We start from the raw sequence: 26461 nt of genomic DNA on the forward strand, positions 1-26461 counted from the left end.
AATAGTGTGATGAGACGGAAAAGACTCAACTAAAAGTAAACGTTAGGTTGTGGACTGTTAACACTTCTGAGCTGAGAAGAGCTTCAGAAATGTCTGTTGATTGTCTGTAGGTTCATCACTGTTAGCATAAATAATGTCGATTACGGCTGCTTTAAAGATACAATGTGTAACTATGGCCACTAGGGGTCTCTTAATCAAAACAAAATCAAAAGACCTAGCTTGATGACATCGGGAAGCAGCGTGGGATCATGGGAGTTGTTCACCTTATTGCCATTGCTAAATTAAATCTACCTGACGCAACTCGGGTACAAATCATGTTCGTGTATTATTTACGTTACGCGGCACAACTAATAATTCTGATCCATGAAGAGTGACCAATACAAACTTAGCTGACTGGCTCACTGGCTAGCTGTGGTTTTCTTTCTTTTGTCATACGTCCTTGACCCCGGATGATGTAGCAGAGACGGACAAAGCCACAGGTAAAGTGGATATGACGCAAATAAACCACCACCCAAATTAGCTGTGGGGATTCTTCAGGGTTTGACGATTGTGGGAAACATTTTGGACAACGTAAGTGCTCAGGTCAAGAAAAATATGCAACACAGAGCCAGTCGTTTTTATACGCTTTAATAAAGAATTGTAACATATGACATCTTTAAATGAAATGTGTCAAACTGTCATTATAAGCTGCACCGTAGCCGCTCAAACACAAATACAGACAAACAGCGGAATGCCAATAACCGGAGAAGAGGGAGTGAGAGGCAGCGTAGAGGCGGGACACTGCAGTTGTAATGTCCTTGTTGTGGATAAATTGTGTGTTGAACATATGCCACTGGGACATGAAATAATTAGCCAAGGTTGAGTGGGACCCTGGAGGGGGGGGGGGGGATTGAGGGGGGGGTTAACATGTGGGGAGGAGGGAGGGGAGGCTGCCAAGGTCAAACCCACCAGGGGTGTATGTGCTACTGAATCCACACAGCACAACAATCCCCCCCCTTGAGCCACGCTGATGGGTTCACTTCATCCCCTCTCGTCACGACTTCAGACTGTATTCACCTCACAGCTCCATCGCACCCCCCCCCCCCCCCCCCCCCCCGCCATCCGGATGATCCCAGCCAGTCACAGAGGATTTACACGACGGCGGCGTCATAAAAAAAACACATCCAGACCTAGACGAGTGATTAAAATGCAGATTGTCTCACCGGACTCGCACGCCCCGTTTAAGCGTCCTCATCTCGCTTTCCCTCACTTGTCCTTTCCCTCTATCTCTGCTTGTCGCTGCTGATCCATTCATCTTATCCAAATATGTGTCACACAATGACATCACGTTCCTTTTTCATTTCTTCTGTGGAGCCATCACCGAAAACCCACGGAAGGCACGCCCGCATCTGTGTCTGTGAGTGAGTGTGTGTGTGTTTGTTTGAGTGTGTGTGTGTGTGTGTCGTGAGTGTATTGAGTGAAATATGAAATAGTGCAGGTACAGGGAGATAATTTATGTCCCTCTTATCTCATTCTTTATTGGTCTCAAAGTGACTACAGTATGAATATTTTTGCCGTACAGCGTATCGAGGACAGGGTCATGTTTGCATAAGGAGGTAAATTATGAGACTAATAACAATGCTGGCATGGCAATAGGGGACGGGGGAGGGGGAGGTGAGGGCGAAGGGCTGAGTGGAAAACAGGGGGGAGGGTTGCGTTCGTGAAAGGTGAAGGAATAGACGTGGGGAAATTAGAAAATAAAGCTCTCTTTCTTTCTTGTAAGTGACTAATGCTGCACGGTGACTAACTCGCACCCTGCTGTTTATCTGTATTTGTGTTTGTGCGGCGACGGTGCAGCTTATGATGAGTTGTATATTTTGTACATATTTTTGAAACAATTCTTTATCGAAACGTCTCAAAACCACTCGGCCAATGTTGCATATTTTCTTGACCTGTGCTCTAACCCTGAGAAATCCCCACATTTCATTTTGGTGGGGGTTTAATCGGGTCTTATCCCATTTACTTGGGGCTTTGTCCGTCTCTGCTACGACTTCTCATCCCCAATGATTCTCAGTGAAGCTGACGGCGAGATGCAGACGCCCCTACAGCGAGAGAAAAAGACTTCTGTAAGTGATTTGCCGGCGTGCGGGCGGTGAGTCACGCCGTCTGGCTCGGCTTTGCTCCAGCGACACTTGAGTGGTTGCCTTGAAAATGCAATGCTTTCTATATTTTGATATTGCGACCTGAAAGCATTCAAGTTGAAGCTCTCACAACGCGCTGTGAAATTGCTCATCATCATCATCTGAATGGTCCGAAATCCTTTCCAGACGTTTTTTTGCTTGCTTTGTGCAACTTTATCCAGTGATTCTACTCTTTCTGCTCTGCTACCTGAGGAATACAGTCACTTATCTTTTCTCTTCATGTTTTTTCTTTTATTTGATGGCTGCACTAACCATTTTCTCGCAGATAAAGATAAAACAGCACTATGTAAGTTCATGATCCATCCATCCTTTATCTATACCAGTTTTCCTGTAAGGGTTGTGGGGGAGCTGGAGGTGAGAGGCGGGGTAAACCAGGTCGCCAGCATATCGAAGGGCCGACACAGAGACAAACAACCATTCACTCTCACATTCACACATATACAGGTCATTTAGATTCTCCAATTTACCCCAAACTGCATGTGACAGACTGTGGGAGGAAGCAGGAAATGAACCTTACTGCTGTGAAGTTCTGAGTAGATGAATTTGAAAAAGTTGAATTGGTTGGAGTTAGAATCTGAGTTAGGACGAGGGTTTGGTCTGAGGTGTAGATACAGTAATTAAAGAAAAGTCCAGTTGTCCATGAGGATATACATTAGTTTGATTTGGGGTTAGAAGCTATGGTTAGAGTTAGGCCTGAGCTGCAGTTTGGGTTAAAGTAAATTAATTTGCAGTTAGGACAAGAGGTTTGTCCATGAGAAGATAAGTTGGTTAGATTTACAGTTAAAAGCTGTGATTAAGTTAGTTCTCCAAGACCATCATTGACACCCCCACCATGTCGAAATCCACACACTAAGCCCGTGAGTGTACCTGCTAACCACTGCACCACATGTATGTGCTCTGACTGAAGTATCCAATTTCAGACACGGCTGCAGTTTATGAAACATGTCACATTTGGCTCTTATTAATCTAATCCGAGATTCTTTCAGCACAAGGTTCTTTCCCATTATGTTTCCTTCCGTTTCAAGTTCATCCCTTGGCCTTGCTTAACTGGATAAATTGCTTTAGCACAATATTCTGCCTTCTCTTTACAATTTGTTTGTGCCAGTATAATCTTCCTCTCTTTTCATGCCGTTGGTTTATATACATGTTTGCCTGTGCCAAGGCCAGAGTCTCCACTAAATGACAGTTAAGCTTGTTGATCTTACTGTTTATAGAAAAGTAATTATTTTGCCGAGCCACCTCAGCAGGCCCCGTTCGTCTGATGCAGTCTGTGGCTTTACTCCTACAATACATTCAGCTAGAAATTAACGAGATAATTTTGATCATTCAAGTGACAGGACAGAACGTTTTACACGTTGGTCAGGCTTTCAGAAATAAATCTAAATTAAAAAATTATGAATTCAAACATAGTGTCTCCCAGCAGGTCAGGTTAGATTACATGGCCCCAGTCTCGTCGCCCTAGGTTTATTGTGTAGAAGTTTACTGTCAACATGTTTGGTCAAATAACATTGACAGGGGGCTTAAAGTGACACCATGAAGCCTAGAGTTTTGTAGAGGGGCTTAAATTTAAAATCCAGTTTTAAGGACAGTATTATTTCAGTATTTATTGTGTTCACATGAAAGAGGCTTCCTAGTTCAAATACCAGTTTGTCCGGGGTCTTTCACTGTGGCGTTTGTATGTTCTCCCCGTGTCTGTGTGAGTTTACTGCGCCTACTCCAGCTTCGTCCCACAGTCCAAAGACATGGGGTTAGGTCAATTGAAGACTCTGAATCGGATGATGTTGCATAATATTGAATAAATGTATACTCAGTCAATTTTCACTGATTTTACTATTTGTTACAAACTAAAACAGGAGAAACAGGGGGCCCCTGGATCGATAAATCCGGCCCTGTCATAGAACTTGTAATTGTATTGCTTTAGCTTCTGTTTCCTTTTGCATGAAGCAATCAAAGATTAACTTTCACTAAAAGCTTTGAGATACAATCAGTAACTTCACTGTGCTTTGTGGCTCTCTTTATATATATGTGCCCCTGACCAGAGCCGAGGAGATCAGATTCCTTAAAATTACGATGGTGCAGATTTACAATGATTATGGAGTTTTCCATGTGATCTCTCAGATAAGAAAAAATGCCTGTCAAAGCAGACTGTGGCAAACAACTACGAGTTACATGCCATCGACAGTTTAATCCTATTTCTCATATTCAAACTCTCATACCAACACATCACTGAGAGGAAGGTCAGGACATGAAGGTTTCTTGGGGCTTGGATTGTAGCTCATTGTTCCTCTTGTCACACTAGAGCCACTGACGAATTAATGCATATGAATGGATCTGTAAAAAAGGGACCTTCAACTTTCTCTGAAAAACTGAAAAACTCCACAGAAAATCTAAATTACTTGCAAATAATTAAGTCTAATTCATTCATGAAGGTCTGGTAATGAAACATGAAATATATATATATATATATATATATAAAGGACATGAAGTCGGATGAAAAACAAGCCATATCAAGAAGTTAATTATCAAATATATCACAAACTCCAGAAAGTTGGGTTATGCATGGGATAATATTCAGAATCATTTTGTTTTTATTACACGCAGGGAAAATCATGAGAATAAAATAGTGCAATGAAATTTCAACTATAATTTGTACCTGAAAATATGTGAAAATCCAAAAAAAATTACAATCTCAGTTATCTGCAGATCAAATGAATGTTAAAAACTCCAAAGTACGTAGTAAATTATGTTGATAAAATCCAGTTTTTCTGTTTCTCCAGCCAGTTGCCTTCCACATTCCCGTGTGCTCCGTGCACTGTAATATATAGTCGTGCATTTCCACTTTATGTTCCCGAGCTCTTTTGAGTGTCAGGTCCTGATGCCCCGCTGTCTCTCAAGGTCTTTCTCAGTCTGCTCCAGCTTAGCCAAGGTCAGCTGCACCGCTGCAGGCTCCCTGCAACCTTGAGTGGCTAACTGACCGGGAAATGTGTGTTCTCCCGTTCCACCACCTACGGTACACGCCTCAGTGTCAATCAGCCCGATACAGAGCAGGGCTGTCATTGAATGTTCCTGCATGTTGCCAGTTGAACATTAGGTCATTCCAGTGGATGTAATCTGAAAAAAGAACACACTCGCTCAAGGCCGTGTGAGCTTCTGAACAAATGTTAATTGAATTAAGACCCTCAATACACCAGCCGTAGCCTAGAATTACTGTGTGGCACAAATGCGTGTTTGTGTTTGTGTGTGTGCGAGCGTCGCAAATCGTTACGTGCAAAGGAGATCACTCATGAGTTAAATTTAAAACACTGGAGATGTGTGCATGTCTGAGTGTGCATCTGTATCCATGTCTAAGCCCCAGAGAGCTCAAAGACTTGGGCCTTGACAAACTGTGATAGGGGTTTTCAAATCACGCCGCCACAAAGGCAAAAGAAATTACAAGTAAACAGTATATGACTGTTCCAATTAACAAGGTTACATACAAAAAGCTTTTTAAATAAAGGCAATTCACAGAGTGCTACATAGCATTAGAGCCACAATAGTGAGAGTGTATCCAGGACCTTGGCTTTGATATGAAATCGTGTGGCCTTGCTTCCACCGCCCTCCATGTTAAAAGCTCTTTGTGACAAGGAAATTACTTTATGAACCTCTGAAAAACACTCACTTCGCCCTCGCTGTTAGTTTTATAGCTAGACCATGAGAGAAGTGTGTTTTCTCTCCATTTTGTTCTTTATTTCGCTGCAGCCTCCCATACGTTCCCTGCTCTTTTGCCACGGCTTCTACTTCAGTCTTTGACTTTAGTCTCCCCTTTCTTCTCAGAGGATAAAAATTGCTTTTAATTAAGTTTAAAAATGTCTATATATATTGTGTATTCACTCAAAAAATGTCAAACACAATATGAAATATTTGGTCAGTCTGATACTAAGGAAAGTTTAAATCTGCATTTTATGTGCAATAATCTAGATAAATATTCCGTAGGAAACGACAGAATGTAGCTTCACCTTCAGCACCTCAAACATTTCTTAACCTATTCAGAAATAAGACGTCTGTTTTTCATTTTTCCCAAGGCCAGTGGATAGTTTGTTTGAATACGCTCACACCGTCAGACCTGGCATTGGGTGAATGATATTTACATGTGAGCGTGGTTTTTGTTTATCTCTTTGAGGACTCAGTTCCTCTAACATACACCTGGAATGTTCAGTCCGGACAGAGGCAGAAATACCAAACATGTGTCTCTGTGGCCTTGAGACTTCACAGGGCTCCGACTCAGTGCTCGGCTCGGTAAACACGGTTTCCTCTTGTGGGTCTCTGTTTGGACAGGAAACAAGGAAGCTGATCAAACAGTGGCTCAGAAGGCCACGGCTGCATTGAGCTGGAATGGAGTGGACGGTCTTTGAAAGCACTTTAAATAGAGGGAAAATAACATGTCCCCCCCACCCCAAGCAAATCATCAGGTTTACAGCAGCGATGCCAGGGACCTCATATGTGCTCAAATGATATTTTCTCAGGATAATTAATGTCGTACAGATTCTCTAATCTTCACGTTGGATTTTGTTTACAAAGTGGAGGAAACAGTATCTCAGACGCAGGATGAAATTCGGTGCCTGTCTGCCTGCGTGCTGCAGATTTACAGCCCGGTCCTTATGACATCATAGATTAGCAGTAGTAGGACACTGGTGATATGAAGCATTAGCTGCAGACGACAGAGGCAGGAGAGGAGGAAGAGGAGGAGGAGGAGGAAAGGGGGATAATAGAAGAGGGGAGCAGGAGGTGCTTGTCAAAGTCATCAGGGTTAATAAATTGGGTGATAATGCTCCCCCCTTGTGACAGATTATTGAACTGCAGACATTGTAGGAAAGTTGCAGGGGAGCATGGGAATAGACATTCATGGTCGACAAAAACAGGAAATATGTCAAGAATGATAAATTAGGACATAACATTTCAAAAACTGATTTGATTGTGGGTTTCTATTGTTGCAAATGCATAAGATCGATTGCCAATGCACATGTTTGTCCTCTGACCATCTGCTCCCATGGAGAGGAGTTCAAATACTTTAATTTCATTCATAATTTGTTTCTGAAATAGTATTTCCCCCTAAAATAAAATTCAGTTAGAATTTCATCGGTTCCTTCTCCTTCGTTTGTAAAAACATGGAATCTGTACAAATGGTTTTAATGTTATAAGCTTCACTGCCGATTACAAGATGTGTCATACTTCAGTTACAACTTGTGTAAGCTGAATGTTTGACCCAGTTGCACATGCACATGCAGACCTTAAATTCAAATTAGAAATACAAAAAACTGCTTTCTAGTGTTAAACTCTGCACTTCCATAATTCAACCATAGACTGTAGATAGATAGTTGTGATATTTGACCTATGAAACTAATGCCGGAATGCTGTGGTGTGTTAGAGGTTAATGTTACTTGAGAAAGGGGAAAGATGAGTTTCTATTTTCACTTCCTGTCTTTATTGTAAAAATGAAAACACGCACACATTAGATGACAGATGTAAATAATTATGATACATAACTACAGCAAAACGTCAGCAAAAAGATCATATCATCAGTTTCATCCTTATGTTTGGTGTTGGTGTCTAAACTGAAAGGGAGAATTGGGTTCTTCACACTGCGGTTACTCCTCCTTATTCTCCGTGAGCTGCTCCCTGGACTCCTCGTTGGAAATCTGCAGGACGGGTGTACTGATCTCACTCGACTGCATGTCCCCGGCCACCCGCAGCAGGCAGCTCAGGACCATGTCCTTGGCCAGGGTGGCTTCCACGTTCCCCTCGCGACTCAGCTTCATGGTGATCTGGTCCAGGCTGGTCAGAACCAACTCTGACGCCATCAGAGGGCAAACGGGGCCTTGGTCAGATTCATCTCTCGCCATGTTCTCCATTGTGTATTGCTGGTACAGATCCAATAGTTTCTGCTCCAGGTACCGATTTAGAAGGGAGTTGGAGAATGGCCCATCTCGGCTTCGGAACATAATGCTCAGGTCACGGCCACTACCCTGTCTCCATCCACCCCTCATTGGACACAGAAGCCCACCCTGGGATGTCTGTCCTGGGAGAGAATCCTCCACAGCTGGGGGGACATCACAGGACTGGAGGAAGGGGCCAGGAGGCTGAGCGTCAGTGCAGAGCCTCGGCTCTTGCGCTGATAGAGGCAGCACCTGGTCACCTCCGATGTGAAGGTCACTGTAGTTCTGGCAGATGCTCTGACAGAAGGAGGGGACCAGGAAAGGGGCATCGCTACCCGAGCGATCCAGAGCTGGGATCTCTATCTCTGCAGAGATCTGTCTGCGCAGAGGGGCCGAGAGGAGAGAAGAGGACAGTGGCGGGGTGGTGTTCATCTCCACTGAAGTCCTCCTGTCTTCCATGCTACCTATCGGCTCGGGGGAAGTACGATGAATGGGGGGGGCGTGTGCAGCGGAGCCTGACATGCGGGTGGCAGCTGCTCTCGGCTGCCCATAAGCACTCTGAAGAGCCTTCAGAGGAGGGAGGAAGTCCGGCTCCTCCGATTCACCGAAGGTCATGCGAAACAATCTGCCTTCACAAAGCATCCTGCAACAAAGAGCACACACACACGGGCTGTGAATCGGGTTATAAACACACACTGTCCCCATGCATGTATTGGTGACCTTTAAGAACACACAACATGGACCAATGCCACACACCACAGCAGCTAAAGCCTCATAGTTTACAATGACTTAGTTTTGTGTATTAGAAAATATACACATATAACAACATGAATATCAACTACTACTTATGGCTCTGGTTTCTGTTTAAAATGAGTTTAAGATCTTTTATGATCCACCTTGAGTTCTGTGGATCAACATAACAAGCCCCCAATAAAGAAAACGACATTGGTCCAAGAGATGATTGACAAAAAGGCACCTTACTTTATCGTAATGTAGTATTGAATTAAAACAAGTTCGATTATACTCTGAAGAAAACCTCTTCCTACCTTTGTCTGGAATCAAAGTCTCCCAATCAGCACGTTGGTCTTTCCACCGTCTTTAATCTCAGCAGAAAGAAGCAGATATCAACTTGTCACTGTCTCTCTGTGTGTGAGTGTGTGAACAGGAGTGTGCAGAGAGGTTGCTTTGTACCACTCCAAGAGGAAGTGGAAATATCTGAATCTTTTTTCTGTTTTCCCCATTTCTGCTTAACTTCATGTTGCAGCTGGTGTATGAATGTACTCCAAAGCATAATAGTTTGTCATTTATAAGGTTTATTGTCGCCCTGATCTCATATATATTACACTACAATTTAATGTAAGAAGCATTTTTCCTTCTTGCTAAAAGCCGTGATAGGGCATCTGTTAATGTGGAAGGAGACACAAGCTACGAAAAGAAACCGCTGAGGTTGCGTTTCACTCTAAATAAGAAACAGGTGTGTGGCCGAGGTTGGGTAAAAAGCAGAATGGAAAGTCATTCCAAATATCAGTAAACAGAAAGCGCTGCAGATGGTGATTCCTGTTTCTGTCACGCCATCACCTCAGAGTTATATTCGAGTTCCGCCAGTTGATGGTGAAGGTTTGTAGTCGAATAACTGTGAACCTAGACGTTAAAGTTCCTATTGTCTTCCCCTCTGCCCAAGCAGAAGTGTGACTTCACGCTCGATTTTGCAATCGCACCACATTATTTCCTTTTTGAAACTGCACCAGCTCCTCGCCTTCTAAAAAACGTCCAAGCTGTACAGAAGAGGGCAGACAGACACGGTTGACTCAACAGTGAGTGAGATTCATAAATGACGATCCTGGTTACAGCAGTGAATGAAGGATTTGAGCCAAACAGCTAATAAGGAAATAGAAAATGAGCAGGAAAGGGGAAAGGGGGAGGGAGGAGATGAACCAGTGAGGGGAAAAAAGGGAAAAGTAAAGAAAGTTTGGAGAAGGACAGACGGAGAAGTGAGCGAAAACAGGAGGCGAGATCTTGAAGTTCAATCAGTTTCTGGGCATTATATGAACTAATAAAAGACATAAACATGACATAAACTGACTGATAGTTGTTCCAAGGACCGGCTGGATGTGATGAATTTAGTTGGATGAGACGCTGGTGAAAATGAGCAGACGCTTGAAGTGAGCCAACCTTTTGACCCCTGTGGATCTCTGTGACTTTGTTGGATTCACAGAAGCTCAGATAAGTCTCCTTTCACTCTTCTGCATCATCTTCAACCTCCTGCCTCAACTTCTACCCAAATGAATTTCAAACGTGCACTCACCTCTCTCCATTGAGCTGTTTCCCCATTCAAACACAAACTCATCACTCTGACGGATGAAGCTCAATGAATGGGCTGTGTTTCATCTTGGTGCCTGTGGTAGTGGGTTCTGTCTGTATTGAAATCAGCACTGATGAGGATTGTGATTTTCAAGAAAGACCTACTGCACCTTCAGAACATTATATTACAAGAATGGACAAATTGCACAATTACACAACCTTGTTCCCTATTTTTACATTGCACACTTTTTGAATTTCTTTTTATTTATAATGTTGAGGTTTATAGTATTTCTATTTTACCTCATATTTTTTATCTTAATACATTTTCCCCTTGCGTTGTTACGTCCTTGTGCTGCTATGTTGATTGTGAGTTTCCTCTGTGGAGGACCAATCAAAGGTCCAGCTTAACTTTTGTTATCCTCAAGTTTTGCACCCAACTTTAATTTGATAATAGGAAGACACCTCTGCAATGCAAAGGTTTTACTGAACAAAATGTGGCAAAAAACTCTACATATAGAGTTTTTTATTGCGGAGACTGTGACAAGTCGAGTGTTCAGATTGTTTTTCAGAATTATAAGATGCAAACTATTCCGTATGGAGAGTGTTTTTTCTACTGATTTCAAATGCAAACTCCTTTTGCACATCAAACCCCGGTCTAAACCAGTCATCCATTTAAAAAGTGTTGCGAACTTCCAGACAATATAAATGGCCGTGGATGTTTGTCCTCCAAATGAGTCTCTTTTCTGTGTCACTTCAGTTCAGACTCTTTTCATTCAGACGCCTTCTGTTCGCGTCAGAGCAGCCCAACAATAGACCCACATGAAACAGGAGAGGAGCTGCTCTATAATTAATAAGGAGGAGGAATCCTAAAATCAACCTCACATAACTTCTGGAGTTTTGTTTAAATACAGACATGTTGTTACATAACTGGTACAGATTTCAAGATTTTGCGTTTTTGCATTTGGCACCAAACTTGGCCCAGGTGTAGACAAGTGCAATTTATCATGTTTCTATAATTAAAATCGAATGAAACAGAGTTTATAAACAGGTGCATTCACAGTCACACAGTTAATAGAAGTACAGGCCCTGTGTTTTGTTGTATTCTTGGCTGTTGTCATTGTGTCCACTGTGAGTCAGGACACAGTATCTGACTCAGGACTGGGTGGAGTGTCCAGTTACCGAGCCGTTGCCACAGCAGTGTTGCTGAGGAGCATGCGACATGTTGAGATCAGGTGCCTAACATATCTGCAGGTTCAGAACCCTGGAGAGCGCCTTGTTTTAACCCAGCTCCATGCATCCAGCTTTATAAGTGTTAAAATACTGGTTTATCAGGAGGAGACCACGATGGATGGACGCTTCACAACCACTGAGGAATATAAGGTCAATGCTTTGAGCCCCAAAGGCTCCATTTAGAGGGATGTTCAGGAAAATCAACAATGTCTTCCGTCCCAACCAGCCTGGACACAGAGGCCGGGATGCAGGTGGGTGCAGGAGCGAACAGGATTACCACAGAGCCTGCACCGTCAGGCTGGTCCGCAGCACCTCCATGCTCGTGGTGGGGGAGAGAAGCCAGACGACGGCCGCCGCAGGCTCCACTTTAAAACGCAGCAAGAGCTCAGTGAGCATCGAGTCGACCTTGTACTATTACCAGAGGCAAGAGGACCAGATATGGCTATCCTCTCAGAACCAGAACTGCCTGGAGTACCTGGAGGCCCTGGTGGCTCTGAGGCGGCGCTACAACCAGAGTGTGAGCGACCTGAAGAGCAGCGACATCCAGGCCACCGTGGCCTCCTCCAGGAAGAAGCCTGCGCCCCCACCGCCCACGAAACAGGAACCAGTGAGCTTTTAAAATCATCTCTGATGTGCAGGCGGTACCATAGAGAGATGTTATACAGTTTTATTTGATTCTCTTTAAACCACAGGTACCAAGAGCCAAACCCTCTGCTCCTCCGGTCCCCACAGAGCAGGACACTCTGCAGTTCTTTGACTCGGTCATCGCCAGCTGCGATGAGCCTCCGCGTAAACCAAACCTGGATGATGGACATGCAGATGTTGACTTCATAGGTGAGTCTGAAAATATATCTTCATTAAAATTGTAATGATCAGAATTTCACACTTTCATTATTATTATTATTTGTTGGTTTGTTTGTGACCAAGATTACGTAAAAACTACTCCGGACATTTTGCGGCGAGTTGAAGCATGAGACCAGAAAGAACCCTTAAAACGTTTGTGCAGATCCAATCATTCATTTTCACTTTCTTTAACATTGGGAGATACAGCGTTGTTTTTGACATTTCTACTTATTTCACAGGGAATTATTTACTTTTCTTCTATCACATTTGGGGAATTGATCTTTATGAGTTGCTGCAATTTGGCACAGCTTGGTTTAATTAAGGGGCCTTGGTGTGGGTGTGTGCGTAGTTCAGCGCGTCTCTGTGAGTCAAAGTGAGCGCAATAAGTATTTACATCGGGTCGAATCCACATTGTTTCTGGGGATTAAATCTTTGTCACCTTGTCTGGGTCTTTTGACGTTTGTCTGAATCACTGTAGGATTTTAAGTGGTGATGATGACCCTGTGTTTAATTACCTATAAGAGCCAAAAGCCTAATACTACTAGATGTGTTAATAAGGTTGAAACTGGTTGTATTAAATAAGAGTTCATTGATATTTTCAAATTCATGTCATCCTCCGATTGACATCAAGTTATGTTATGAGGAAGTTTTTCTCTCCACAGTTCCCACACACCTGCTCATTGTGGGATTCTCTTTCATTATGAAGGTCTCAACCTTCTAGTTTAATTGCCTTGAGTATATGTATATTATGATTTGGGGCTATACAAATCAAATATAATTTAATTGAATTATACAGGCTGCAGTCATACAGTGATCTTATGGCCATATGTTGCTTTACCAACTATTATTTAGAATCATCTCCTCATTGACCAGCCAACATACTCAAATATGGCTCCCATGTTCATATATAACATATGAAGAAAACATCTGAATTACATATTTTGACTTTGATACCTGGACCTCATAGTGATGTGATTAATATTTGAATAAGTAGTAGGGTCGTTACATTTTACACTATTAAGATTACACTACACTTAGGTCATAAATACATACAATATTATGTATTGCAAGAGATTTAACTTCAAAATAAATCCCACATTGGCCAGTTTACAGTGCTGCTTACTATACAAAATTATGAATGGATACTTCAATGTGGTATTTCACTGAAATGGCCCCTTTTTGCATCCTTTTACTTTTGCTATTGTTTATTTCATTAATTATATTTATGTACTTTTACTTTAGGAAACGTTTAAATTCTAGGCATATCCTTATGACGTTTTTTTTTTTCATTCATCACCTTCACTTTTACATTCAATATTTCTATGTTATGGCTTACATATAGCTAGTACTAGTATAGGTCCACACAGCTGAACTGTCCACAGAACTGAACTGGTACACTTAATTGAATGCAGCCAGTGGTATTGTCGTGAATTACAACTAAACCTTTCCCTCTGTGGCATGTCAAAGTGTATGATGTGAAAAAAACACCACGGGTGGAATGGTCTAGATATGGGTCGAGCATGGATAAAGATTTGAAAACCTGATAACGTTTTGTGACCTGCTTACTTTTTAAATTAGAAGCATTATGGGTTGTCTTGTACCAGCTCTCGGCCTCAGCTCTTTTTACCTCTGACTCCATTCTCCCCTCCAACAGTCGCCTCCAGCTCAGCTGAACACGACCTCCACTCCAATTGGGTCTTGCGGGTTCCTCGTGTCACCGATGACTCAAAGGAGAAGGCTGTTCGTCACTGTGCCAAGGAAAGCAAGAAGAAAACCAAGAGCGGGTCCACGAGCAGCAGGCTGCGGCTGCAGAGGAACCCGATCCACCTGCCCAAGGCGGTGGAGAGCGCCTTCCAGACTCTGCGCTTCAAGCCCAAATTAAAAAAAGAAAAGTGAGGCTTGATGAGACATTTTAAACCTGCTCTTTGTTTGGTCTGACACAATTGTCTGCACGGGGAGAAAATCGGTCTGAACAGTTAATATTTATATAAAAACACATTTTTACTTTTATTGCGATTATATATGAAGCAGCAAAAGGGAATTCAGCCATTCATTTTATAATTTAAGTCTTTGTCCAGTGGGATGTAAAAACATCCTCATATTAAAAAGCCTATTCAGTATCATTTATTTGAAGGATTTAAATAACAGTTGCAGTTAATTAACAATAATCTGGATATTTAGCAATAGGTTGCCACTATAAAGCAGAAATGTAAGTAGGGGGATTTTTGCGGGAAGCGCTGACAGAAAAATCCCGTAATTTCTTACATTTACCCAACCCATCTTTTCAAAGCACTTCTTTCAAGGGGTTCTTTTTAACTTAATTAATCAAGGGAATCATGCTTGATTGTGATGGATGTTATGGAATTTAGTGTGAGCACAGTTTATGGTTCAGACCTGCAGATGCTTCATTCCTCCCAGGCATCATAGAGAAAGTGAAATCCAACAATGGCTCCTTAGCAGCAGTTTAATTCAGGAGAGAGGTTCACGTTTGCGAGGCGAGTCCAAGGGCTGAGCACATTGTATAGTTCAAAACCTATTGAGGTTATTTGTTCCTCCCTGCCACAGTTAAAACAGTGTTAAAGATGAAGGGTAAAGTCGAATAATGAGGGAAACATATTCTCAAAGTTAACCATTATGCTACTTGTGGTTTTGTTTGGCCGGAGAGTTTGAGATACCTGTCACAACACAATGGTGATGAATGATTTTTATTTATTTTTTACAATTATAAATAAACCATGACCTGTGTGATGCTTCTGATACTACTGTGTAATTTGATTGTGAGCTACAGTATAGGAAAGGGCATGTAGACCGTTGAATCATCTAAAAAGAGAATAACTACAAATACTAAAAAGACCTGAATTTAAAAATGTTCAGAATAATTATCATAAAAATAAGTTTAGAGTATTAACTACTTTTAATTTTATACTATAATAATTTATAATATTATTCTTTAGATTAATATATTGGTAAAATACTTGAAACCTAGCTTCCTTCTCTTCTCATTCTCATCAATGTCTCATTCAAACTATAAAAATGTAAATATGTCCATTTCTTTTCATTTCTTTATTACAAAAGGTGTGACGTACAAAACAGAAACTCTACAAAGTTCATTTCTTCTCTGTTTTGCCTTTGGGACTGAAGAAGGATGACATGGTCTTCATGCCGGTCTTGTCCACCTTAGCCAGAGTTTTCTGAGCAGCCGTCATCTTCTTGGGAGGCTGGAATAAGGAGCAGAGAAAAACAAAATCAATATGATAACAAGACGACCTTGCACGGAGACAGCGGGGAATTGATAACATATGTACTTCAATTCAAGCTGAGAAAAACACATTTGCACATGGTAAGCCCCATTGACCCATGTGGATAAAGTCTACAAGCAAAGCTTAAAGAAAGTGTTCAACAGAGAAAAACTTCACCAACAATCACCCAAGGGCTCCAGAGGAAGAAGCAAACCAGTGACTACTTTAGCCTTATTGTAGTAATCGAAACAAATGATGATCTGAGCCATCGACACCGGCAGTCATTGTTTGTTCTCTTCAGTTCAGGCAGACACTCACTTTCCGCGCAAAGTCGGCACTGTTGAATTTGGTGTAGTCCTCTTCGGCCTCCACCGCATTGCCTGAAAGTTTCCGCTTCTGCATAACGAGGAAGTAAGAAATGCTGTTCATGACATACGGCACCACGTTTTTTATTTTCAACCACAGAAACGCACACCTCTAGTTCTAGAGACCCCCACGCTGGATGGAAAAGAAAAGCCTCTATGACCAAAGTTGAAAACATACAAGCAGCAACTTAGGAATCGTTTCACCGGAAGCGTTTCACATCATAAACAGCAAAAGCAAAGTTAGAGTGAGGAGGAGTACAGACAACATTTGAACGCGTTGAATGTGCAGAAAAAGTGAACTTACCTTAGAAGGAGGCTCAGTTTCCTTAGGGCTCGTGAGCTCTGGTAACCTGTGAAGTAGGAAGAGATGCAAGGCGACATTATCGTCAAAGCTTAGCACTAATACAAGTCATGATGTCAATGTGGTGGGTTTCTGGACGTACTGCAAGTGTTTGAGAAGGGCTTTGCTCAGGTCTTCACTGATGTACTCTGATATCAGGCCGTGGGCGTAGCGCAGGTAGTCCTCTGTATGATGATGATGAGAGAATGACAGTGATTAATATAAAACTACTTATAATTTTTTATATAATGTAAGTGATTTATAAAAATCTAACTTAAAGGTGGGGGGGAATGTTTCAGAGTTTGATGACTAACCCTAACCCAATCACAGAAACTACATGTCAGTACTGCCATCTACAGGCCAACATCATATTTACTGTAAAAACACAAGCTGTGAATGTTTTTTCATAGTAGGAAATGTTTCACTGTTGTATGACAGAGTTTTAAACACTGAAGTACCTTGAATATAAATCGACTCACCCTCATGGTATTCTGACTCTGACTTCACTCTGATATATGTTGTGGACTTGACTCCTTCACCCACGGAGATATTTTTCTTCTTGAGAGCAACAACTGTCCTCTCCACCTTCAGCAAGACAAATAAAAGAATGATCTAACTTCACTGTGCAAAAACAAGAACGCACTTTCCCACATTAACTGTTTTGTCTTGCAGTGTGTCTTTGTACTTTGTACCAGCATAGAAAGATGAATACTTTGTACTTCACAGTACCTTTTTTTTTAACCAATTCATTGTCTTCTCTTGGCTATATCGATGGAACTTCAGGCTTCCCACTTCTAAATGAATACAACACACAGTTTAAACAGAGCAATTAGTATAATCCTATAGATGAGTGGTATTAGCTTCAATATTACACCTCACCTTTTTCCTCTGCAATGTGGTGCAGGGAGGCCAGGGAACGTGTGCAGCTCAACAGCCTCGAACAAACTGGGAATTCCTCATCCATAACAATCTGATCCACAGGCTGGAACTTCCCCTGAGCAGCAGGAAAAATAGAAACAGATGTCAGACATAAAAAAACTGATGACACAGATAAAACAAATACCAACAATAATCTGAGATTTTAGTCCAAATTAGGTCTGGGCGATGTGACTTTACATCAATATAACGATTATTTCAAACTTTCCCCTCAATTACGATCAATTATTTTATGCCATCACCAATAACCCCTAACCCACATGAGGCGCATTACTCAGCACCTGTCGTAGAGCTGATCTTAATAAAAGTTTAAATAGACAATTTAAATAGATCCGCCATTGGGTGGATGGGTATTATTCCGGATCGTTCCTGTCGCTTTAACCCTGATGTACGCGTCTCGTCTCCTGTGTAGCAGGTGAACTGAGTGTTAGTGAGTGTGTGCAAAATGATGGACCCTTTTGTCTAATGTGTTTAAATATGTGTCTAATAAACTCTAGAGTGAATAAAATAAACTTCAATACTGTTCAGGTCATAATAACTTCTGATTAGTGTGTTTATCGTTGACGTATAAAGTGAGCACAGGTCAGCGGGGGGGGGGGGGTTGAGGAGGGAGGACATGCAGCGACATAACCGACGTGAGCAAGATTAAGTTAGAGGTACAATAATCCTGTAAAAAACATATACTTAGAAAAACTAGAAGCAGTTGAATAATAGCAGAAAAAAATATCTGTATATTAGACTGTGTTATACAGTAATGATCAGTATGAAACAGAAGATTTGTCTCTTACCTCTTTTCCAGCTTTAATCAAATAGGGTAAGATAAGGAAAAGAGGATCCATTGGAGTAACAAAGAGAAGTCTTCCATCTATTTAACAAAAGAAACAGCTGTGAGAAACCTGGTTTACAACTGGACTCATTCTGACCACGGTCCACTTCAAATTAAAAACAACAGTAAAACAGCTTTGTCGAATTAACTTCATGATGCTCTTCTGAAACTCTGAAGTACTTTAATCAACGTAACAAACACTGTGACATTAGACTGAATACCAGTGTGCAGGATGTAAACTTGTTGATCCACCACAGACTATATGGTTAGTTGTAATTTGTGTCAGCAGGTCCTCTTTGTTGTTGTTTGTCTGTGCTTGGTGTTGCTATAATGTAAAAACATTGTTCCTCTGAACATGTTACATATTCAGCATAGACAATCTGGATTATTCTGAGTATTTTTTTGCAGCCAAGAACAACCCTAATGTCTGTTGCTTATAGTTAATTTGAGTCACCTTTGTATCAGCGTTTGATATGATGCTTACATTTTTTCGAAGTTCACACTTCAATGAGTAATGAGACCCACCTCTCTGAACAGTCTGACCAACAAACCAGGAGTGGAAATCTTCTTCGAACGCTTTGACCTCGTACATCTGTGCATCGCCGGCACCCAACATGTACAGAGATGCTTCATCTGCAGGGGGACAGAGAGGAACTGGGTTACTGTCACTTCCACATCCGCATGTGCATAGGTTAAAGGTTACTTTATACAGATCTCAATTTTGAATATTATTATATTCTGATTTACTGGTAACATTAAGATTAAGATACAGATTAAGCTACATTTATTTGTCCCAAACACATGCACAGACATGCAAAGGCACACTCATGCAGGTAGGGAAATTTAACCTCTGCTTTTGACCCATCTGGTGCAGGACACACAGAGCAGTGAGCAGCCATGTACGGCGCACGGGGAGCAGATGTTGGGGGAGTAAGGTGCCTTGCTCAGGGGCACTAGACAGGGTAGGGAGAATCCTCTTGGACTTTTGGACAGATCAATCCAGGTTCGTCTTTTGATGTTTCTCCATGGAGACGAACCAGAGACCTTTTCTGCCCATAGTCTAAGTTTCTGCCACTAGTCCACCACTACAACTCAAGATTACTCACGTCAAAACATTATTTTTCATACATTATGACGGGAAGTGACAAGATTGAATATTAGAAAAGTTTTCAAATGGGGCTTCTTTCTACTCAAAAGCTGCATTACTCTCTGGTTGTATCTTGTAAATTGAACAAACATTGTGGTTGAATTGCTTTATGTGCTGGAGGCTATTCTTTACCAACAACTAGAGGAGCAAAGTTTCAAAAAGTATGTAAATTGTCATTTGTATTTATTCCCTAATGACAAAGTGTCATGTTGCTGATTCACCAGTTCAGCATCTAGTGACATCACTAAAGGCTGTGGAAACCACAGTTAGTCCGAGAGAGTCATTTCTCACTGTTAAATACTAGTGGCGGATATAAATAAACGTATAGATAGATAGATAGATGGATAGATAGATAGATAGATAGATAGATAGATAGATAGATAGATAGATAGATAGATACAGGCGTGCAAAAGTGCAGTAGTTGTTTGCAAAGGTAGAGGTCAGAATATGACTAAAATAACTGAATATAAGATGTGCAATAAAGTGTGAATATGAGATGTATTGAATTGAAGATATATGTATACAAGATGAACAACAACATGGTACAAACCTGTTGTTGGATTCCTCAGTCTCACAAAAGCCGGGTCGCTGTCCTGCTTCTTTGCATCGAGGACAGAGTCTGAAAAAGATCACAACAACCATTAGACTCGTTACAGCTCGACACACACAACATCTGCATGGCTACCAAGCTAACTCACACACCACTGGATAACAAGCTAACAACTAGCATGGTCTGACTTTGTGGCAAAACGTTGTATCTGACAACACGCGGCTGTCACCACCTCCACTAGCTTCTCTGTGTGATTGTGATCTAATGTTGTCTGCTAACTTATCGGAGGTGTGTTGTTGCTAGCAGGTTAGCTTAGTTAGCAGACCGAGAGATGCACCTACCTGCAGCAACCACCACCCAGCTGTCATTTTGTGCGCGAGGCGTCCGCTTCTTTTTAGCAGCCATTTTGTGTGTTATTAGCTTTTAGCGGGGTTAGTTTGTGTGTTGACGTGAGGTGCTGCTGATAAGAGTTGGATTATTCCCTGGGTGTAAAGACACACTCGGCCTTGTTTTTAATTCAAACTGCCGCTGAGCTCCGGAAAGGCGCCTCTGTGCTTCCATCTTGGATTGTCCCACGGGGGGGAATAAGGAACACACTGCATGTATTATAGATATTTGAGCTTAATTTCATCTTTTTGTAATCAGATTTATACAACATTTCATTTTTTTTAATCTAATTGATGCATCATTGTTGAAAAAAAACTCAAAGAAGTGAATAATAAGACGTACTGTACTTTTAATTCACCCTGTTTTTTAACGTGCCGTGGGACAGTCCCAATGCTCTGTCAGAGAATCCAGTCATCCCACTTATTATTATTAATAATAATGTAGTAGTTTAATGATCTTAAATGACCTATTCCACCCAAAATGAAAGCAATGCAGATTAAAATAATACCCAATGTTTCTCCAGCTGCGGAAATCCCATAGAATAGGATCAGTTTTGATGTTGATCAATATTGGTTTTTGTTTGGATGAGCCTGAAATTATCGAACACACTTTTTTATTTATTTTGATCTCCCAAGGAAGGTGTCGAATTTGGTTAACACTATTATATTATTATTATTATTATAATGGTTAAATACCATATACACAAAATTAAATGGCAGGACAGTCAACCTTCCTTACTGTGTTTTTTAAAATGAATTATTATCAAGACAACATCGAAGAATAGCAAGTCACTTAGAAAATTACAACATCATTAATGTTTATTGAACCTTGTTGCACAATTAATTAATTGTATATTTAGAAATATTGTTAACCCACCAAATGTTAAACGTTTTTTTTGTTTTTTATTTTGTTTGTTTCTACATACATATTATGTCTTTGTGTTTCCTGTGTAATATTTTGTTTCTACTCGAGTCCGTAAACTAGAACTGTGTCATAAAAAAAGTATTTAAAAATATTTTTTTTTTTAATGCAATTCACATAAATACCGCGAGAGGTCACCCGAGAACTGTGGAGAACGTGAGAGTGGATGGTGAATTTTGTTTTACTTCCTTGTCTCTCAGCTGATATTTCAGAAACAGAGATGAACCCACTCTGAGCGCTGGGGTTCATACAAAGACTTGCCAGCTCTTCTTTTTCTTTTCTTTTAAAATTGAAACTGGTTTTCACTGATGTTTTGTTCTGTGTTCTGTCAGAATTGCGGCTGCGACCACATCGTGGATCATGGATCATGTGAATTATGATTACAACTAGATTGCCGAGATATGTGCAACCATACTGACAATATCGCCATCATGGCAATTGTAATAATCCCGTTATCTCTGTTGGACATTTTCTTTGTGTTCATACTTTAAACATTGAAAAAACCTGTCCTTGTATGGCTGACAATGTCTTTTCTCATGAATGTTGTGAATATTGTTGTTTGTAACATCTATTAGACTTTGGTAGTTTTTCCAAACCTTATTTGGGGGTTGAGGGCAGAGGATGTTGCATTTATTTAAGAAGTCCTACGAGGAAATTGTGATTTGTTAATGTTGGATATACAAATATACAAAAGTTGTATTATTATTATTATCGTTATTATTATAATTGTAGCTGCTATTGTTAATCTCAGCGAGCAGAGAGCTCTGAGGTGCAGGATGTTGGGTGACCACTCTCTCTTGGCAGACTGACACAGAACAGATTGGAGGATCCATCTGTCCTTCAGTGAGAGGAGGGCATCTCTCAGTCCCTCTCTCAGGATGTGACACTGTGAGTCCCAGTTGGTTTGGAGGTGACTCACTTGTTATTTTTTCCTCCCCGTGCACTGTTTATGTGAATGCTCGAGCAGGGATATGTAGGAAGTCAGTGTGTGTTTCCATCCCCATTAGAGGACTATCGCAGTGTCATCAGTTTGAGTTCCCTCTGATATGTTTATATGACTACTATTAGCTGTGTATCCCCCCTCTCTTCTAAAGACACCCACAGCACAGCCCATTAACAGTTTTTGAATTCGATTTTTTGGTAATGAGGAATTGAGGGATTTGTGTGCTGGGTGCCTTATCATTTACCGAATAGTGTCCCTGTGGGGAGCAGTGTGATGTAAAGGAAAACTACACAGCGTGACTTAGAGCTGAAGGTTTCTCTGTTGCCTCTATCAGAATTTCCAGTTTTCTATGTCTTACCTTTTGTGTCTTCCTTTTCTTTTTATGTCAATTAGAAAAAAATAGAGGCCGTCCAAATTATCTGTTGGCTGACAAAATTGTGTTAACATGAGGCTTTCACAGACTTCGGAATTTGATACGCAGATAAAAAAAAAGCTTTTATTTCTGTATATTTAACACTGAAAGGAACATTGCTTTGAGGGAATAAACAATTTAGAAAAGATGTGAATTAATATTTTACATTTAACATTAAAAACAAATATATCTTTTAATAACCAGGTCAGCCAGAGGTCACCCTTTACTTGTATTTGTGTATTCTTTATATTTGAAGTTATTTGTCATAAATATTATGGTTAAACTGTAAAATATCAAACCTCAATAACATTTCTTTATTTCACTCCCTAATATCAGTTTCAGCAATTGCTCCTCAAAATCCAGATTGGTTAAGGCTCTCAAAACAATGCTTCCCTAGTAGGCCCGTTCACCAAGATTTTAAGCAACACATCCTCCAAACCCTTTGAACACTGCCTTTACTCCTCCTTAGAATAAGTTAGATTTATGTTAGTGTGGTCTGAGGCAAAGAGAGCATGGGTGAGATATTGTCCATGAATTACTTGCTTTATGGGTCCCGTGAGTATCATACACAACAGGCTGTGCAGCTAAACAGAATATTCCATGAAAGCTTTCTTTCTTTTTGGGGGCTGCTGGAGGGAACGTCTGCATGTCTGAGTGCCAGGGAGAACAACAGCAGCCTTTCTGAAAACACTGGACCACAGACAACCCCAGAGAGCCCGGCCCCTCCGTCACCAGCATCCAGACAAAGTACCAAGTGGGTCTAAATTTAGGTCCTGATGTGGCTTCGTCAACCCGGAGTCCGAGCCCCTCTGTGTCCTCTCCCAAACCCCAACTCCACAACCTTCATCCGTCACACATCCAACAAAGAGGATTTCGACACAACCAAAGCCATGTCTGTTCTTTCTTTCCCCCCCTCAAGCTCCACTTCCTCCTCCTCCACGTAATTCAGTTTGAAGCTTGCTATTTCATGAGGAACTTCATCCATCCATTATTTACACAACTTATCCTTTGAGGGTCGTGGCTCTACATCGGTCAAGAGGTGGGGTAAACCCTGGACAGGTCGCCGGTAGAATGCACTGAATTGAAGTCCTCTGTGGAAATAGGAGTGTATGGCAGCCAGCCGGATGTAGAGAGCTGGTCACACTCTGCTGAGCTCAATGAACAGCCCGTGGTCCCATCCATCTCCGTGGCCTCATTTGTGGTGGTCCGATGCCGGGTGACAGGTTACAGCGTACATATCGACTCAGCCCTGAGCTGTCATGTCACCACCATGTGCTGTGCATTACCAAGGGTATATTTTGTTACCCTCGCTGTCGTCTACCTTCAGGATTTGTAGAGTGAACAGAGTTGATTTGAAACAAAAAAAATACATATTTACCACGGTGCATTTTTAACTGTCATGGCTGCCAAGAAGAACAGGTTATAAATAGATTGACAACGTCACACCGGGTGCCACTTTTTCTGTGTGTGGAGATACAGACATTGGCCGTTGTTCCAGACAGCTGTTTAAGCCACATTTGCCATTTTGAATTCCCTGCAGAGGTACACTCCATCTTTAGCTCGAGGAGGTGAAATACCCTTCGATACACTCATAACAGACACACACATGCATACACACACATAAAAAACAGATGTGGAGAGAATTCCCCTTGGCAGCAGGAGCCTTGAGTCATCATCTGGGATTCCCTTCCCCTCACTTCCAAATATGGGTGGAATTGTGAGCGAGTGGGAGGCAGAGTGTGGAAGCGGAATGGAACCCCCTCGTGATGTCAGAGCTGTGGAACAGTGAGCCTCACGCTGACTGGAAACTCACAGGAAGGAATGGCCGGAATGCGAGGATCACCGAAACGCTATTGCCTCCTCCTCACCTGCACATTTGTGAACTCTTGAATTGTAGCACTCATGCCTCGTGTGCACCCACACACGCTCACGTAATGGTTTTTCGGCAGCCCTCTCACCGGGGAGAGGTTTCTTCCCGTAAAGCCTTATTCCTCATCGCCCCCCCACTCACCCCACATGAGGGTGACAGCTTTTTCCCCAGCATCTCTGTGCTCAGCGTGAGGCCTCTCTTTCAGTTGGGTATTTCCCTTCGCCCTGAGTGAGAAGGATGTGATGGTGGTGCTCGGTGTTTGGAAACCCTGCAGCCTCTTCCATTTTTGTCATGGTTACAATATTATTTTGCTGCAGTGCATAACTCACAGATTCTTTTCTCACATTTGAAACAAAACTGACTTTTTACTCCACTGCATTAGTTGATAAGCTAATTGTTTTGTGTAATAAATGCTAAACATACAAATTGAAACCACCCAACCAGGTCTGGATTAACCTGCCAGGTGGCCTATGGGGCATAAATGAGGTTTGAGTCCCCATTGCCCCCCCTCCAACCTATCAGGAACAGCAACCAGCGCAGCCACACACTCACTTTGGGGTCAAGGGTCAGGGTTATGTCTGGAGTTTGTTTGAGACATACAGCTGTTTCGGGTTTAGCTGTGCTTCCACTGAATGGAATCTTAACGTTATTTTACTTACTCTGAGTCCGTTAGGAAACCCAGTGGCTGCTTTGCTTCTTTCCATCAGGTCACAGTTTGGTTATTCTTTCTTCTAGCTCTCTTCCATTCTCTTCCTTTCTTGGCCTGATGCCGGCCTTACTCTTCTCAGCTCATCCACTGCTCCCACCGCATTTCTTGTGGTCACCTTCATCTCTATTCTTTGTGTATTTTATGGTGGCAAACTATGAAGTGACTCACTACCATCCCTCGCTGCTGTAGAGTGCGTCACTGCTGTGTTTGCTTTTACGTGGTAACTGTTGTTCACACCTTGTTGCTTGGTTGAGAAGTTCAGCACCTGGTGATACTTTCCCCTCACTGCACAGCTGGCCAGTTGTTGCATGAAGTGGGTCTGATGGCTGGATTGTGTGTTTCAAAAACGTTAGAGAGAGATTGGACGTGCTTCCTCTTGTCCTACAGAGTCCTGACAGTTCTGACGAGTGAACTGACCGCTCAAGGTTCTAATCACCTCAGTCGATATTGTGCTGTAGTGGAGTGTTTTACCAAACATGTTTGCCCTCAAATGACCTCAAACAACTCTCAAACAGTAAAGGCGCGTTCACAGATTCCATGTCTGTCCATATCGTTCCGTGTCATTCCATCTCCAAATATCCGTATGCCTGCAAGGGTCGGCAGGGACCCCGTGCAGACGTCCATATGCCCAAATCTGAGACACTGCCAACCTGTTTTCACTTTGAACACACCAGCTGATCCTGCGCCAGTCTGTATGCTCATTCAGTGCACCGCATGTATGCCCTGTTTATTTCCCATCCTCCGCCCTATTCGTGTTTAGTGGTTGTACACAGTTATATTTTTATTCTTTCTTTTGTTGTTCAGCAACAAACAATGGAGCACTTCTTCATGTCACCATGTCTTCCGCTGCCTTTCTATGTCTGCACACACATACCACCAATTGTAGTAGGCTATGAATAGAAGTGCCTTGATGTCCTCAGTCTGCATCCATCAGACAAGCAGAAACCAGGAAATAAGCTTCACCAGGGGCTTTTGGACCCCCTTATAGTATTACCTTAGTCATAACCCCGGGGCAGTTGTCCACTTTTCCTGGTTACTACTTTAGCCTTGCACCTACTGACCCTGTCAAGTTTGAGTTACCTTGTAAATTTGTGTAACCTCTAGTAGACTCAATTCAGAAACCATTATTTCAATGACAGGTTAAACAACATGGGTGTTTTAAAACGTGTGTTCCACAAGCAACAGCACAGACAGATTTGAGTTGTTTTAGGTTTTCACTCTAGTGTGACTCTCACACTTGAGTCAAATCTAATGAATTAATAAAAGTGTTGTGATGACAGGGTTCTCATTCTGTTTATGTCTCATGAAGACGACCGAGGACGTGAGTCACACGACACACATTCCTTCCAA

The 26461-nt window shown here is 41.8% G+C and overlaps 3 protein-coding genes across 4 annotated transcripts; 1 reads left to right on the top strand and 2 right to left on the bottom strand.

Moving 5' to 3' along the window:
• Nucleotides 1-7618: 7618 nt before the first annotated feature.
• LOC128455933 (TLR adapter interacting with SLC15A4 on the lysosome) lies at nucleotides 7619-9760 on the bottom strand. The gene is made up of 2 exons (XM_053439903.1): nucleotides 9139-9760; nucleotides 7619-8735 (listed from the first exon to the last, which is right to left on the bottom strand). The coding sequence occupies exon 2, from the start codon at nucleotides 8732-8734 to the stop codon at nucleotides 7805-7807; it is 930 nt and encodes a 309-aa protein (XP_053295878.1). The 5' UTR covers nucleotide 8735; nucleotides 9139-9760; the 3' UTR covers nucleotides 7619-7804.
• A 2050-nt stretch (nucleotides 9761-11810) lies between these two features.
• Nucleotides 11811-14362, top strand: LOC128456231 (uncharacterized protein C13orf42). The gene is made up of 3 exons (XM_053440323.1): nucleotides 11811-12230; nucleotides 12316-12457; nucleotides 14121-14362. Exons 1-3 carry the CDS (start codon nucleotides 11811-11813, stop codon nucleotides 14360-14362), a joined length of 804 nt encoding a protein of 267 aa, XP_053296298.1.
• A 793-nt stretch (nucleotides 14363-15155) lies between these two features.
• rnaseh2b (ribonuclease H2, subunit B) lies at nucleotides 15156-20436 on the bottom strand. 2 transcript variants are annotated; one of them, XM_053439842.1, is made up of 11 exons: nucleotides 20211-20436; nucleotides 19870-19938; nucleotides 18698-18805; nucleotides 18135-18211; nucleotides 17290-17404; nucleotides 17140-17204; nucleotides 16890-16995; nucleotides 16514-16595; nucleotides 16375-16420; nucleotides 16024-16101; nucleotides 15156-15684 (listed from the first exon to the last, which is right to left on the bottom strand). In XM_053439842.1, the coding sequence occupies exons 1-11, from the start codon at nucleotides 20272-20274 to the stop codon at nucleotides 15574-15576; spliced, it is 921 nt and encodes a 306-aa protein (XP_053295817.1). In that variant the 5' UTR covers nucleotides 20275-20436; the 3' UTR covers nucleotides 15156-15573. The 2 variants fall into 2 exon arrangements, with proteins under 2 accessions (XP_053295817.1, XP_053295818.1); XM_053439843.1 differs by lacking the exon at nucleotides 20211-20436 and adding an exon at nucleotides 20022-20147.
• Between the last annotated feature and the right edge of the window lie 6025 nt (nucleotides 20437-26461).

Source organism: Pleuronectes platessa, chromosome 14 (genome assembly GCF_947347685.1).
Source record: "Pleuronectes platessa chromosome 14, fPlePla1.1, whole genome shotgun sequence".
Lineage (NCBI taxonomy): Eukaryota > Metazoa > Chordata > Actinopteri > Pleuronectiformes > Pleuronectidae > Pleuronectes > Pleuronectes platessa.